The sequence below is a fragment of the Pyxicephalus adspersus genome, chromosome 11, assembly GCF_032062135.1.
Source record: "Pyxicephalus adspersus chromosome 11, UCB_Pads_2.0, whole genome shotgun sequence".
Classification (NCBI taxonomy): domain Eukaryota; kingdom Metazoa; phylum Chordata; class Amphibia; order Anura; family Pyxicephalidae; genus Pyxicephalus; species Pyxicephalus adspersus.
The window spans coordinates 47,801,670-47,816,575 of NC_092868.1; the positions used below are offsets into that span (position 1 = coordinate 47,801,670).

Below are 14,906 nucleotides of genomic sequence, written 5' to 3' on the forward strand. Positions count from 1 at the left end.
AGCACCACCGCCTATCGTCTCCTCATCCCCATACTGGTAACACCACCGCCTATCATCCCCTCCACCCCATACCGGGAGCACCACCGCCTATCGTCCCCTCCACCTCATACCGGGAGCACCACCACCTATCGTCTCCGCCACCCCATACTGGGAGCACCACCACCTATTGTCTCCTCCACCCTGTACCATCACCACCTATCACCCTCCATGCTATACCTGCATTACATCTCATACATTGTCATGGAATGTTCCAGAAGTGTGTGGAAGGAGCTGCACATGCCCCAGCAGATATATTACCCATACCTCCATCCCTGCACCCCCTCCCTAATATAATGCCCTCTGGGACCTGGCAATGCCCCTGCTGGCAGCTCACTCACCGCAGGCGGTATCCAGGTCACCTGACTGTCCGGTGCTGGCGGCCCGGTGTCCTTCCTGTCCTCACAGCGCGCCCTTTGTATTGTATGAATTATTCCCGGCTACACACAGAAGTCCCCGGGACACAGCAGCTGGCCAGGTGACACCGGGGTCCAATCCCGCTCCCAAATCTCCATAACCACCGCTTGACAACAACCGCCGGCCGACGAGGATTCTGGGAGGTGTAGTCCAAAGAGATGCCTAAAATGCGTCACTACACATGCGTGCTGGGTGTTCAGGACGCACGACGCGCCCAAAGGGTGTGTGCGTGCTGTGCGTACAGCCTCAATCGAGCCTCAATCCAGCACAAAGCATGCGTAGTAGCTGTGCAGGCTCATACAAGTCTACAGGGAACTACAGAGAGGTCAGTGCGCATGCTCTACACTAAACCTTTCTGGTTACATTGTAACAAGTAATGTATCGTTTATGAGGCTGATATGGGTAGCAAGGTCTCCTCCCAGAGGCATATGAAAATATTTAAGATTAGGACACTGAACAATGCTGATAAATATGGGGTGGCCTGCAGGAACCTCAGAGAGCTGAAGGAGAAGGGGTGCAAAAAGATCCAGGTACAGGCTGCGTGTCAGTGTCATAGGGGGTTAGCTGTGTTTATATAAATTTGTTTTGTTTTTATTGTTTATGTTTTGTTTATTATGAAAATATTCCCTTGCATCACTTTAATACTGTTGCACAAAATGTATGTCAGACTGAGAAACATTTATGAAACAAGAATCTGGATAAAAAAAAACAGACCTTTCCATTTTTTGCATGCAGATGAGCATTTATAATATTCTGCAGGTATGCCGAGGCATTTTGCACAAAATATAATACCTGTCTTGCATGATGATCCCCTCCAGCGATTCAAATCTCACTTTTTCCTCCATTGTAGCATTTCATGGGTGTAGAGGGACTTTTCTTGTGATGGAAAATCTCTGTCCACTGAGATGCACATGTGCGGCACAGGAAAAAGCATTGACAGGAAGGTTGGAATGTTTACGAAAAATACTTGGGATGACAATGATGCAATAACCTCTCCGGAGCCGCTTCATTTTACTCCTAATTAGCCCGGGTGCAGTGATATATTAACAAATTGTGGACACGTTGCAAAGGATAATGGGTCATCCGCTGTCCTTTAGCGCAGTGGTCGCCAACCTTTGTGGACCTACGGACCACTACATTTTTTGGGCCCTGGATCGCACATGTGTGAGAGCCAGGTGTCACTCAAAGGGGAAGAAACTTCCCTTAGAGTGATGTCATGATGCCAACCCGACCACTCTCCCATCATAGGTCTGAGCCCACCGCCCTGAGCCTGCAATCTGTATGGGGGACGTGGACCACTGGGGTGACTGCTGCTTTACAGCACTTTCAGCCACTTTCTAAATCTTTTGGAAATCATTTCATTTCCCCCCTCCTCAGGGATGTAGTGGGCGTCGTGACCCTGTATAGGCTCTCCTTGCGTGCTGGCCACTGATAGCCTTCACTATTACCGTGCCCCCTATTCTTTTTTACCACTACACCCCTGCCCCTCTAATTGTATAATACTTTCCCCACCTCCTAAATTGTAAACTCTTCGGGGCAGGATCCTCTCCTCCTGTGTCACTGTCTGTATCTTTCTGTCATTTGCAACCCCTATTTAAAGTACAGCACTGCATAATATGTTGGCGCTATATAAAACCTGTTTAATAATAATAATTCCCATTCAAGAAAGCAGTTCACCAGCTGACTGCAAAGCATATATGTTAACCTAGTGGATTTGCATTGGATCAAGCATTCTCATTCAAGTCTACGGAAACCATTTACTAGCAGACCACGTGCAAAAAAAAAAGGGGGTTTTCAACTTCTGTCATATGTTTTAATGGTATTTTGAAGGTGAGAGAATAACTTCCTAATGACATAAATGGCAAGTAATCTTACTTTCTAGCTAGAGTTTTGCTTTAATACAGCATGTCACCAATACAGAAGAAACATATACATGAGAAACAGATATTACTATAAAGTTCCAAATTCAGAGACTTAAAATGTGACAGCTTGGCAGTCAGCATTTGCAGAAGATAAAGTCAGGGCTCAGGGACAGATACAGATAACTTTTTGCTGTGATCGCTGGCCACTATTTTTCATAGCCCTCCGATATAGCTGGCAATTCAGATGATGGGGATAATATGAAGTTCTCTTTTCTCCTGGGATACAATGCTTGGCACAAAGTGGCCAATCTCCAGGTCCAAACACTGTCATATTGGGGTGGGTCAAAAACCTGTGTAAGCTCCAAAATTGATCAAAATGTAGCTTACACAGGCGTACCTGAAAGTCAATAAACACAAAGCCCCTTGGGAAACAATAAAGCTGAACACAGAGCACAAAAACATCATTTATATTTCTCTATAATATTATTATTATTATTATTATTACTATTATTATTAATAATAATAATAATAAACAGGATTTATATAGCGCCAATATATTATGCAGCGCTGTACATTAAATAGAGGTTGCAATTGACAGAAAGATACAGAGAGTGACACAGAAGGAGGAGAGGACCCTGTCCAAAAGTGCTTACAGTATATTGTATTCCTTATATAAACTGATATTCTTCAGAAGCCATGAAGAATATAAATCCACTTTGTGTGCATCAAATGCCTTTGCAATTCCAGATTGTAAAAAGTAGCAATGGAGTCAGTACAGTCATCAGAATGCCTAACAGGTCCTCTTAACTGCAGGAAGCCTGTAGATGTATACAGGAGGGGGCGTATACAAGACCAGTCACTCTGCATAGGGAGAAAGAGCTGCAATATCTGGTCTGTAATACAAAGGTAACATGCAGGTTTTGTATGCTGGATTACATCACAGATGAGAAAAAAATGCACCAAGACTTAAGCAACGCCTTTTGTATTTAGATATATTTAGCCTGAATTTTGAAGTTTGTGATGAACCATCATTGTATCATTTAGTACTAGTATAAGAGGTAACCAGAGCATTCACTTTTTCTTGCAGCTGCCTTTACATAGTACCCGGGTGTGTCTGTATGAAGATGGTACAGAAGTGAGCGATGATGAGTATTTGTGGCATCTCCCAGATAACACTGAGCTTGTGTTCCTGACTACTGGCCAGACATGGCATGGAAGTAAGTTGCGTCCATTCTAAGTGGTTATACTGATTGCCAGCTGTCCTTGAATCACTTTTCATACACAGTAGCCTGTTTGATCAGACCCTATGTGATATTAATGGGTCACCCGCCTTTCAGAAATAGCTCCCCAACACCTGGGGCTGAAAGAATGTTATAGGACAAGTGTCTCAATATATACAAATACCCTTTAAAGTGTAGCTTCACTCTCTGCTGCTTTATATAAATGGAACTACATTGGCTTTTAATAATGTTCCTCGTCAGGATATAGCATGGAAATAAAGCTGGGTGCATGGGTTTTGTGAAATTGGATCAGTAAAATGTACTTTTTGCTTTGTTCCTGGGGGTTTACCACACATTGCATGTTGTACTTTCTGTAACTAGTGCTGTCCAGAAAAGGGTTCTACTAAGTAACCTAAAAAGTTCCATTGTGGAAAAAAAATCACCTAAATCACACCTAAATTATAAATCGATAGTATGGCACTTATCAGCATGATTATATCCCAGGAAAAAAATATCAAATTCTAATCTTTGTAAATCAATTGCCTTTATTACTATTGCATTGCCTTCAAATCCCTCCACAGCTCTTGTCCCACTTACCTTTCTGACCCGGTAAAAAAAAATACTCCCCCTGCCACTCTCCCCACTCCTCCAATGACCTACAACTGACTTCCTCACTCATACCCTCATCACACACACGGATACAAGACTTTTCTAGAGCTGCCCCGACTCTCTGGAATGGTCTTCCTCGTCCTATTCGGCTTGCTCCTACTGCTAACTTCTGCTCATTTAAAAGAGCGCTCAAAACCCATTTATTCAAAGTTGCCTACCCATCTTCTTCTGTGTTTTGAGACCGTCACTACTTCCCACCACTACATATCTCCCCTCCTATTGTGTGAGACTTCCCCCACCTCTTAGATTGTAAGCTCTTCAGGGCAGGGTCCTCTACTCCTGTGCCACTGACTGTATTTGTCTGTCATTTGCAATCCCTATTTAATGTACAGCACTGTGTAATATGTTGGCTCTATATAAATCCTGTTTATTAATAATAATCTTATTAATTACAAATACTTGGTGATCCTGCAATGAGAGCCCTTATTCAGCCAATTTTGTTATGGGGTAACTACAGTCTCCTTTTTGTGCTTTTGTATTGTCAGCCCATCACATGACATTCTGTTTCAATAGGTTTTTTATTAGTTTTTCAAATAAAAGGTTAAACATAAAACATTTTAGGCAAGGATACATGGACAATATAAACAAGGGTTTTTAAACAAAATAATAAGGAGGGGGTGGACAAATAGGAAATAATAGGCAGATGTTCAGAGGTGATCACATGAAAGAGGGGAGTTCCTCAGCCATCCAATATACATTGTGGATCCAAAATAAAGTCACTGATAATCGCTAAGGTAATGTCCAAACAAAGAAAAAAAAAACAATTTAGGTGAAGTCCACTGGTCCGATGTAAGTAACCTGAAGCGTTGCCTGAAGGTATACTAAAAACATGGACATCACACAGAAGGATGCGGAGTGAGGGGAAGGGAGAGGAGGAGGCCGGCCACACCCCATCACATACCTTTTTTGTGGAAAGTAGCCATGGCGCTGTCCACTGTTATCACCATCAGAAAGCCGTTACAGAGTAACAATGGCGCTGGAGTGCACAGGAAATGGCTGGAAGAGGTTAAGTAGAATGTGCTGGGAAGGAAAAAAAAAAGTGGTAAGGGAAGCCAAATGTTATTCAGCTAAAATGCTGAAGCTTTTACCATCATTATGTGGTTAGTGCCATTTGGGCTATTCCTCTGAATAAGGGAGCTTTGCATACTTTAGTTGTGTTTTGGAGGTAAGGCGTGCTAAGTTAGGAACTAGAATGAGCAGTGAAGCCTCATTTGTGAAGTCAGACTTTAGCACACTTTACTATATTTTCACTGCTTTGTTCTACTTTTTTAATGATTCCCTTTCCTGGAATCCTAGAACCGGGCTCAATGAGAAATCAGCACTGATTGTACTTTTTTTTTCCCCTAATCGCTGTCACAAGGTATCGATTGGCTGCTGAATTCATTTTACACAAGTCTGTCCGATGTCCCCGAAGTTGCTCGGAAGCTGCTATCCGATGAACAGGCTCCCAAGACTCAGAAGATACTTGTCGACTTTGTTCATAACCTGAATGAAAACATCTTGGCAGAAAAACGGGAAGAAGATGAGTCGTGGTTTGAAGGTTTGTTATCGCTTCATTTATATCGCCCTTATACTGCTATTTGCTATCATGTACACAATGCCATATTTTCCCACGTCACGTTAAATGAACGCAGTGGTATATGTCATGAAATGTCATGTGGTTTTACTCCACACAGTGAGTCCCAGGATTGGAGAAAAGACAGTGACCTGGCTATGGCAGGTATAATGCAGTCATTTTAATTGCATTCTGATTCTGAGTGTGTTTTAATATATTTTAGGTAATGGTCTGGTTATAGTAAGGCTATAATGACTCTATACCTAGACCCCTCTTGTTTTTTTTTATACCATATGTAATATTTCACCTTCAACCCTTTCCCATAGGAAGTAACAGTTTACTTCATCTTTTTAGTGCTGTCCTTACAGGACAAGTGAAGGGGAGTGTATACACATTTTTTGTTTTCTATTCTTCTTTGCCATTCACCTAACGACTCTTTTTAATTGTGGGGGTGATCTGTTGTTAATGGGAGTTTCTATTTTCACCAATCCCATACTGATGTTTTAGGAATTTTTTTATTTGATTTGCACAGATACCCCAGGGATGTTCAGGAAACCTGCAGGTTATAGTATTAATCCCCAGGTAAATATAACGCAAGATTTCTTTTCAGCAGTCTAAGGGAAGCTGAATGTTTCTTGCCTTTCTAGACTATGGTCCCCGTAAAATTGCATTCTGTAGCTGCCTCATTCTTTTTAGGATGGGGAGCTGTAAAATTGTGGTCTATGCCAGTTAATTGTAGGCATGGCCACCCCTACTCACTAGGTAACTTTGGGGTTAAGGCAGCATAGTGGCCCAGAGATTAGCACTCTGCCTTTGCAGCGCTAGGTCCCAGGTTCGAATCTTGGCCAGTGCACTATCTACATGGAAATTGCAGGTTCTCCTCGTGTTTGCATGGTTTCCTCCGGGTACTCCGTTCTCCAAAAACATGCAGTTAGGTTAATTGGCTTCCCCTCAAAATTGGCACTAGACTGTAAAAAAGACATATGACTACGGTAGGGACATTAGATTGTGAGCCCCTTTGAGGGACAACTAGTGACATGACTATGGACTTTGTACAGCACTGCGTAATATGTCGGCACTTTATAAATAGAGCAAACAGAGTTGGATCATCCACAGGGCAACTTGGTAAATACCTTTTATGTAAATAGCTTGGTACATAGCTCTTGGTACATAGAGGTTGTCCAGGGGATCTATACTCAACTTATTTTGATCTTTCAGTAGACCAGGTGGTCAGTGCATTTGGTTGAAGTGTATACCTACCAGTCAGTGAGGTTTCACTTGTAGGCAGTTTGTGTCTGATTGAATAGACTACGTCGGTGCAGATAATGCAAAAGCATGGCTTTTCAGTGCCTGTTGCTGTACTTATAAACGTCAAACAAAGCTGTTAGTGGTGGGAAGCTACTTCCTTACCTACGATCCCATTTGACATTATTCTGTCTCTGACTGTTAGATTTGTATGTATGCGTGTAACTGCAGGACTAAGAAAAGATCCATTATCAACGCACAGCAGGGGTTCATCTGCTCAACTTTCAAGTGCTGCAGAAGTTAGAACTTTTGTCATTGAATTACTGATTATAATATAAAAACGGACTAGGGGCCATATTTTACCTTTTTCTGTTTTTTTTTATTTGTCAGGCATAGAATCTCGGTTTAAGAACAAATCCAGTTACATGAGATTCCGATGTGAAAGCAGAATTCGAGGTTACCTGAAAGAGGTAAAGTTTGTATAAGATATAAATTATTATTATTAAGCAGTATTTATTTAGCATGAACATATTATGCAGCGCTGTAAAATAAATAGGGGTGCGTTATTTGGGGTAGACATAACACACAGCTCATTGAATAGTTTAAAAAGGTTGTGAACTGCTAAGGATGATGAAATACTAAAAATTAAACATTTAAGTGGATTTTACTTTTTGGTTACATGAGTGTGAAATATTTTAAACAAATATATATATACATTTTTGTACTTGTTGCAACCATTAGTGCATTGAGGTGCCACTCTCTTTCCAAACACTGGGAATCATGCTTCGGGCTCATATAAAAGATAACAGCCATATGTATTTGACAAACAGCAGCCAGCTGTACACAACAGACGCCAGCATGATAATTAGAGCCACCTAAATGTGATGTGTTCCCGAATAAACATCAATGCAAACTTTTCATGTTTGCCCGGAGGAATCCTTTAGTATAATGCCTAGACATTTATAGAGAAGGAACAAGTCGCAGAGTGTCAGATTTCCTAGCAAAGATCAGAATATTGCACTCTCTTCTTCTCCCTAGGCGCAGAGTTCGGCAGCTTCTGCTAGCCCAGCTGCAAGGGAGGAATACAACAGGATCATAGAGACCCTGAGCAAAGAGCTGAAGGCTGCTGAGTACAATGGCTGTTACTTCGACAGGAAAGAGGACAAGGCCAATCGTCTTTGCACTGAAGAAGGATGGTTCTCTTGTCAAGTAAGACACGTCTGCTATTCTTGCATTACATTTTTGTATTACATTTTGCAGCCACATTCTACCTGTGGGTTGAGTTTGCAGCTCTTGACCAAACCGTCTTTAATTCCATACCTGTGTATACCTGTTCTATGGTACATGGAAGGAGGGGATCCGTTGCTCACTATATTGTTGTAAGGAAGGTTCTATTTTGCCAAGCCTGAAATATGTAATAGACAATAGGGAGGAAAAAAGAAAAAGACAGGCTTTTGCTTGCTTAATATTTATATGTTATTAAAGCGTTTGTGTCAATGTTTTTTTGAAAAACAGGACAATAGTAAGGTAATGTTGCATTAAAAATGTATTACTTCATAGTTACATATTACATTACATGTGAACTATATGAGTATAGAGGATAGCATATCAATAATAAAACCTACATGTGAACAAGTGTAAATCAAAGATATACTTAATCAGGGTGCATCAAAGAGATGTACTTAGGAAATCTAAGTGTCTCCGAAAGTTACCCAACGTGTTTCGCCAAATTATTATTATTAAACAGGATTTATATAGCGCCAACATATTACGCAGCGCTGTACATTAAATAGGGCTTCTATATCCTACATCTATATCCTATGATACAGCGCCATATCTAGTTTGGTATCTTTCCCGTCATTACAGCAATTCCTTTTTCTTACATTTTGACTTTTGACTCACCCCCTTTATTTTCATTTATATCTACTCAAGTCTCCCTGAGGAAGCCATTAATTTGGTTAAACGTGTCGGGAAACTTACGGAGACACTTAGATTTCCTAAGTACAACTCTTTGATGCACTCTGATTTTAGTATATCTTTGATTAACACTTGTTCACATGTAGGTTTTATTATTGATCTGCTATCCTCTATACTCAGATAGTTCATATGTAATTTAATATGTAACTATGAAGTATTACACTTTAAATGCAACATTACCTTACTATTGTCCTGGTCTATGATAACAGCTTATAGAGCTCCTGTGTATATTGGTTCTTTAGTTAAGAATACAGCTAAAGGAATCAGAAGGGGGCGACACCCTCTACCCCTTGGACAGAAGAGGTCAACGAATACGGAGGCAGTGCTGAATACTAGAAAGCTCAGCAGCCTTCCCTGTCATGCAAGTGCCCAGCTTTAAATGTTTAATTGTAATAAAATGATTTCATACAATTTAGGAAAAAAAAAAAGATTGGTTCATATCCTTTAATTTTAATAACATTACAGTGATTGCAAAATGGGGTAAGTGATTACTAATTGGACCAATCTGTCAGGAACAAAATTGGTAGGTAATCTGCTCATGTGCATTATGACTCAGGCTACATACACATGGCAGATGATTTTCGTCTGATAATCGTCTCAGGGCTGATAAGGGACAAGAATCTGTCATGTGTACATCGCATGTTGTCGGTCATTCTGACGACTGTCCTGGCAGATCCACGGACGACGAATGATTGTAATGAAAGTAAAGGGGAGAGAGCACAGCAGGGTGCTGCTCCGTCGTTCTTCCCCCTCCCCTCTTCATAGAACAGAACGGGGCTCTTTCTCACTTTTTTATGCATCATGCAGTCTTTTGTAATTGGAATGACAATTTCCAATGATTGCACGTGTGTACCCAGCCTAAAAGGTTAAAGACCTAAAGAGATTTTGGTTCATAGGTATCCTTACTTTTAGAAGGAGATAGATTGTATCTTTGCTTTAGGCCGAGTGCCAATCTCTCTGCTTTTTTATGTGAATGGTAAGAGCAGGTGGGGTGGTTGGATTAAACATAAAAAAAAATATTTGTCCTCCCAGGTTACCTATAAATAGTTTGCCTGGCAGTAAAAACAGTTTAAAAGAATGCAAAGAAGTGCGGAAGATAAAGTGATTCATGTGAAAACAGGAGAGCAGGCAGAATGCAGGAACTCGAAGACTTGCCTTCAGCAGAAAATCCCTTCATACTATAAGCTGCCACATTAACACTGAAGTGCTGGTCGATGGTGCACATCAGCTTCTAACAATGTTTTTAACGCTCCGTTAATTCTCTTTGCTCCAATGAAATTACAGTTTAATTTTCAGCTTTTTATAAACCAAGGTCAGTCAATGTTGCAACAGATCTTTGACAATGTGCGGCATTTGGCGATGAGTGAATAGAAAAACATAAAAATTCAAAGTATCTTTTATAGTGCTGGGACACAACAAGAGTGTTGCCATGCGTGAAAGATACTTTACAGTATTTAAATCAGTGTTTGCTAAAGTATTTGAAAAAATTGAATGGCTTTCAAATTGAGTCACTGACCTGGAACAAGCGAACAGTCAGTTAAGTATGAAAAGTCTTCACTCTCATCCAGTGTTCCTGTTCAAGGTCAGTGACTTTGCAGAAGAGATGCCAGGTTCACGATGACCTTCCCACAATTTTAACTTTTGAAAACTAATGAGCAATGACATCTTTTACGTGAGATGGTCACCTAAAGGCCAAACTACAACTGCATGGGAAAAAAAATGTCTCGATTTGTAATTGAGTTTAGTCAGTTTTCTTTATTATGTACCCCTCTGTAAATAACCTAAATTTTCTGTAGCCTAAATAAAATAAATCTTAACCCAGTCACATAGGATTTAACATAATAAAGTGGAACTAAACCCCGCATACCTGTCCCTGTTCTGCAGCACCATCGTCTTTCTTCTTCACTTCCTCCGATCTTTGGCTATCTTGATTGGCTGGGTTGGGATGACATGCTAGGACTGAATGAACTCCTGCACAGGTGTGTGTGACCTCATTTAGTCCCAGCAAGCACAGGGGTAGCTGGGATTGCTGGGTATCCTGCAAGCTGCATGCCCAGCTCAGCTTTTTCGACCGTTTTATGGACAAATCGGGCAAGTAAGGATTATAGCAAAAATCACCTGTAGTAATGACCTGCCTGACCCAAAAGTTTAGATGTATTGCAAGATTTAAAAAAAAAAAAAAAATAGATGTATTGGTGCACTTGCAACACTTTCCATGTTGCAAGTGCTTGTTTTTTTTTTTTAATTTTCATTTGCAGTAACAGTTACATTTTCAGAACAAGCTTTTATGGGTCTACACCCTTCTCAGTGGATGGGAAACCATCAAAAGCATAAGGAACAGCAGGAACATATTTCCTGCACCCCTGTAGGACATAATTTCTCATTAACAGCCCACTCTAAATGGACATCATGGGACGGCAGTTAATCTTACCTGACTACTCCATCTCAGCACATGATAGGGTTAATCACTTTCCACTCTAAGGACCTAATAAGATAAATTTAAGGTGGTCCATATCCTAAAGTTTCTTGCTTTTTCCCTTCTGTGTGCTCTCAGCACTGGTGTAGCCACCTACCTGGCTGGAGTAAATCTTTGGCTGTTCACCATCCAGGTGAAGTCCCCCCTGTATGGCTTTTAAAGGTCACCTTAGAGGAAATGTCCAGCTGCTGGTCCTTCAGGGTATGGTATTTCAGGAACAAATGCATCCACCACATCCAAGGACTCCATAACATTTACATTTCTATTTTTGGGTTTAGATGTCATTTAAATAATACAGTTTGGTTAATGTCCAATCATTTTCTACTGGCCAATAAAGGCGCAGGACACCACTAAAGTAATGGCTGTGTTCTCCCATTTACACAGTGTTATGGTAGCCATACACCATTTAATATTTTCAATGAGACATTGGAAAAGGTAAAAACATTGAATCTAATGAAAGGTATTAAAAACTAAGAAATTCTCAATTAATATTTATGCTTGACATCTATTAAACATTGTTCAGGAATGCCCATTTATTTTTGCTGATCAAGTGTGTGGGGGTGTCAGGAAAGAACTGAAGCGTCTGAAAGTTCATTCACCTTCCCTGAGTCAAATGTTCCTTCATTGGGGTCTCACTGTACCCCTCTCATGGACACTGCAGCTCACAATGGGAGTCTTTCAGCAGTGCTACTAATCCAGATAGCAGTGAGAAGATCTAGACATGGCCAAGTCCTGAATGATAAACTTACATGCTTGTAAAGTAGCTAACTTGCACCTCCCTTTCATATCATCCCTTTGTACTGCAAGCAGGTACAGGTTGCATGAGTGTCGGCTCATAAATACTCTGAATTCACGAGTACTACACATCCATGTCACATCATCACAGAAAGATCCATTACTGTCAAGATAAACAAAGACTACATACCGAAATGTGTTGCAGATGAACATCTATATACCGGTATATAAGCTCCAGCACATATTTTATATTAAATAATTATGTTTGAAAATCCAATTTTTTGAATATAAATGATTTGTAATCCCTCGTCTTTTTTTAATTTGAATTAGATACACATAGTGATTTCGAGTTTTCTGGTCGGTTTGCAATCACCATGTTCCTTTCCAGGTTTTTCTTAGCAGGAGATTGTGATCTGTTACCCACTACAAGTTTAGTTTCCGCAGCGGTGCATTAGAGGACCTTATCTGCTACCTGGGAACTGAAATCTTTCCTGTGCCATGACATATGATTGTATTACTTTGTCATTTTAGGGTGCTTTTGATGCAGAGGATTGTTCTACCCGACACTCTATCAATCCATATAGTAACAAGGAAAGTAGAATTATTTTCAGCACATGGAACCTGGACCACAGGTAAAGTCATGATTTCGTTTTGGTGGTATAAGACTTTTGACCTTACGGTTGTAACAACGTTCAGAGTTTAGGCCAATTGGCAAAAAAAATTGTATTTGTATTATTCTCCAGTATTTATACAGTGCAGACAATATTATTATTATCCATTACCTAATTTGGTGCCGACATATTTTGCAGTGCTTTACAAAGTCTATAGGTATGTCACTCAAAGGGGCTCACAGTCTAATGTCCCTACCATAGTCATAGGTCAATAATGTAATCTAAGGTCAGTTTTAGGGGGAAGCCAATTAACCTCACTGCATTTTTTTGGAATGTGGGAGGAAACCGGAGTACCCAGAGGAAACCCACGCAGACACAAGGAGAACCGGCAAACTCCATGCAGGTCCAGAGTGCTAACCACTGAGCCACCGTGCTATTTACAAATGAAAAGACATGCTCATCTTTAATGTAGAGTTTTTTTTTGCTTGTGCTCATATAATCAAGTAAAATAAAGTGTTACATAAAAGGGATTTGCACTGTACACACAAAAATTTTACCTGGAATTAAACACTAGCAATAAAAAATTGAGAACAGGCAAGTCCTTTATTGCAGAAAAGACAGGTATTGTCTTGTTTGCAGTAAAATAACCTTACCTGTCTGATTCCAATTATTTTATATTCACCTGTCCCGATTCCATCGGGATTGCTGCCATCTTCATTCTTTCTTGGTGTCAATCTTCGGCCAGCTTGATTGGCTGGGCCAGAATGACGTGAGAGTTCAACTCCGCACATGCAAAAGAAGACAGCAATCGGGCAGGTAGATATATTGTATTGGAGAAGAGACATCACTATATGGAATATATTCAATATATACACATTTTCAAAGTGGAAATTTAGTTCCGTTTTAACATAAACACATCTGGCAAGTCCATCCACATTTTTGGGGGGTAAAATAAAAACTGCTGATATGATGTAGTGTAAGCTTTTGTCTTTGAACCCCCCACCCCCTTTCTATATTATTGCTTGATGCTTGCCAGATTGGGTATGGTACCACAGGGTGACAACTAGAAATTGCACAAAAGCATTATCACCCTATAGACAGTATAGTCTTGGATGAAAAGTAAATTTTTATTTTTATACACTTTAGGATTGAGAAGAGCAGATCAATTTTGCCTTGCTTGATGGAAGCCGTGAAGGAAAGCCGTGGAAGACAAATCAACCACCAGTATTTTTTTGACCTTTTATTTACTACGAAGAACCTGAAACTGGTCAACATCGTCTGCCATAAGAAAACCTCACACAACTTGTCCTGCGATCCATCCAAGATATACACTAGCCAGAAGAGACCCAATAAGAAGAGATCACGGGACCAAGTGTCATGATAATATCATGCTGGGACTTTGGATTTTATTTTAATCATTTTTTGGGGCAGCTATCCTAAACTGAACAAAAAACATTTTGCCTATTAAGTTCTGATTGATTTTTACCTACATTTTTTAAAGATGAGTTTTACATTTTATAGCCATGAAATCACCCATGTACTGACTGCTTTATTTGTTGATATAAAATATTTATTTCAAATAAATATTCAGCTTTTGTATATTCCCTAACTATATAAATGCCTTTGATTTATTCATTGCAGTCACTATGAATTTCCTTAACCTAAAGCTGAACTCCCATGAAGATATATAAAATACAAATGAATGCAGCTTTGTATGGATTATTACTTCAACGTCATATTTAAATGCAAGAAATGTATGTACTGAATTTGGCCTCTTGCTGTCCCTTTGCCAGCATTTATCAACCTTTTAAATTTGGGAGAACCCCCCACTATAATTATACCCACAGGTCACAGTATATTAGTGTGCTGGTCAGTGGGAAGAATTCCTTTTACATTGCTAACCATTGGGAAGAATATCACCCTTACAGATAGCCAAAAAGATCATTGGTGTCAACTGACCTGAGAAGCAAAAATTGCTCAAGGAGCCAGAATAGGTCGAGGAAGACCATTCCAGAGAGTTGGGGCAGCTCTAGAAAAGCCTTGGAGCTGTGTGTGTGATGAGGTTATGAGTGAGGAAGTCAGTAGTTAGGTCATTGGAGGAGC

At 40.2% G+C, this 14,906-nt stretch overlaps 2 protein-coding genes across 3 annotated transcripts in view; one reads left to right on the forward strand and one right to left on the reverse strand.

Annotated features, from left to right (window-relative positions):
- Positions 1–604, reverse strand: part of CEP104 (centrosomal protein 104) — a 48,549-nt gene extending 47,945 nt beyond the window's left edge. The window contains exon 1 of the mRNA XM_072427023.1: positions 378–604. The gene's annotated coding sequence lies outside the window, so the exon portion shown is untranslated. The remainder of the gene's footprint in view (positions 1–377) is intronic.
- Positions 603–14,421, forward strand: DFFB (DNA fragmentation factor subunit beta). Of its 2 annotated transcripts, none has more exons than XM_072427024.1 (7): positions 603–778; positions 3,403–3,532; positions 5,565–5,744; positions 7,395–7,474; positions 8,043–8,213; positions 12,724–12,824; positions 13,950–14,421. In XM_072427024.1, exons 1-7 carry the CDS (start codon positions 635–637, stop codon positions 14,182–14,184), a joined length of 1,041 nt encoding a protein of 346 aa, XP_072283125.1. In that variant the 5' UTR covers positions 603–634; the 3' UTR covers positions 14,185–14,421. The 2 variants fall into 2 exon arrangements, with proteins under 2 accessions (XP_072283125.1, XP_072283126.1); XM_072427025.1 differs by lacking the exon at positions 603–778 and adding an exon at positions 805–983.
- The last annotated feature ends 485 nt before the right edge of the window (positions 14,422–14,906 follow it).